This window comes from Saccostrea cucullata, unplaced genomic scaffold (genome assembly GCF_032062105.1).
Source record: "Saccostrea cucullata isolate Sc308-1 unplaced genomic scaffold, CSIRO_AGI_Scuc_v1 ctg5874, whole genome shotgun sequence".
In the NCBI taxonomy this organism is placed as follows: Eukaryota; Metazoa; Mollusca; class Bivalvia; order Ostreida; family Ostreidae; genus Saccostrea; species Saccostrea cuccullata.
In genome coordinates, this window is record NW_026929442.1 from 35,753 (window position 1) to 37,722 (window position 1,970).

Consider the following 1,970-nt stretch of genomic DNA (forward strand, 5'->3'; position numbering starts at 1 on the left):
TTGTTAAGAATGTATTGTTGTTGCGTCATAAAGAAATCCTGTTTATAAAAAGGTGAAAACCAATATTTAAAATATGTTTTGACATGACATAAACAAATGTTCATTTTTTGTTTCTTATTTTATTCATTTATTTTATTTAATTTAATTTCTATTTATTTCATTAATTCATGTGTTTACTAATTTATTTATCATTTTGCATATAATGCAATCTTTGAAATTTGAGCGATCATTATATTTATAAGAAAAATATTGTTTTGCATAAATGTTCTCAAACAATTGTCTGGCTGCATCGATGAAACTGAACAATTCAGGGTACTGCAATTTTAATTTATTAAAAAGAGGAGACACCTCAACTAGTAACCCCAAAGAAATATTGAAATTAATTTCTTCTTCGTCCATAAAATGGATGTGAATAAAAAGATATAAAAAAAAATAATCCTTGAAATGTGATATATTTTTTTATTAAATGTTTGCTTTATTGCTGTAAATGCACTAAATTTCAGGTGCTGTGACGGCCTGTGAAATAAGAATGACGGACGGATCCTTAGAGACGGTTACTAAGAACATCAATGACCCGGCCCTGACCTCATATGCCCCCGACAACCCTTAATATATTGCATTGGTTGAGTATCAAATAAATGATTTATTAAGCTTTGATTGCAAAACATTTTTTTATGTCAATAAATAAAATGAAAAAAAAAAACAGCTCATACCTTGAACCCTAGACCAATGGATAGTGTTTTCATATATTTTTATTTTCAAAAAGACAGGCAAAAAAAATATTCGTTTACTTTTTCAAAGAATATCGTTAATACAATCCCGGTCTACAATGAACGATTTACACACTTGTAAAATTAAATAAGTTATACAATGTATCACTAAAACACAAGAGGTCATGTCTTTCTAATTTTTTTTCTTTAAAAATAATTTAAAACAATTAACTGTTGTATTCATTGTAGATAAGAATTATTCAAAAGAGAAAAGAGACATTTAACCCTTGAATATTTGATATTGACAATTCTTTTTCTCACTAATATAACATTACATTATATCGGTAAATTCAATAATATCTTTATTGACGCAATATATAAAACACAAGTTAATTGAACGTAATTTACAAGAAATAGAAATCACTAGAAGCAAAATTTAAAATTTTAATGAATTTTCTTTGTTCGGAATTGACAACTTTTTATCACCATTAATTTAATAGGTCGTTTAAATTTTCCAACCACTAAAAGACGACCTATACCCAGGTCGACTTATAATATGACCAGAAGTCGGCTGGTTGGGATTTCGTCTGACGTACACCTCGTCACCCTGATTTAACTGTAACACAACGACCCCGGTTGCGCTGTGAAATTCCGTAGTGTGTGAACTATCGGCCACGATCTCCCCCGCAACCTCGGAATTCCTCATCAGCTGCGTGTACGCTATCCCATTCCACGTGCTCTGAATTACCCAGGTAAAGACGTAAAGACCCGGATGTGGGGCGATAAACATTCCACTAAGGGTATGGAAGCCATTTCCAAGGTTTATTTGAATGACGTCGAAGTCAATGATATGTTGGCGCCCTGAGCCTAGTTCATCGCCGCTAACATAGCCATAGAAAGCGACTTTCTCTTCATCTGTCGATGTTGGCACTATAAAGCACAAAGAAAAGAAACATATTATTCTAACACTTGATGTTGTTTCATAATATTGACAAATAATTTTCTAGATCGTCATTGAATCATTAATTTTTAAAAGAATTCTGTGGCTTTCTTTTAAGCAATATGAGCTGCAACTTGGATGTTGCAAATTTTTATAGCAAATTTATATAAAACTATTTTAATGACAGAAAAAGAGAGCGTAAATAAATTTTTGTTGTTCATATTTACGATGGAAGAACTATTTTTAAGCTTTTATTGAAGCAAAATTACATTATTGTCGTCCTGTACAATATTAATTTCTTATATAATATTAAAAATTTT

The 1,970-nt window shown here is 30.4% G+C and overlaps 1 protein-coding gene across 1 annotated transcript; it reads right to left on the reverse strand.

The window, feature by feature from the left end:
- Positions 1–1,168: 1,168 nt before the first annotated feature.
- LOC134280835 (complement C1q subcomponent subunit A-like) lies at positions 1,169–1,640 on the reverse strand (the record flags this gene model as incomplete). The annotated part of the gene is made up of 1 exon (XM_062763286.1): positions 1,169–1,640. A coding segment is annotated over one exon (425 nt), but the record flags the coding sequence as incomplete, so codon positions are not given.
- Positions 1,641–1,970: the final 330 nt, after the last annotated feature.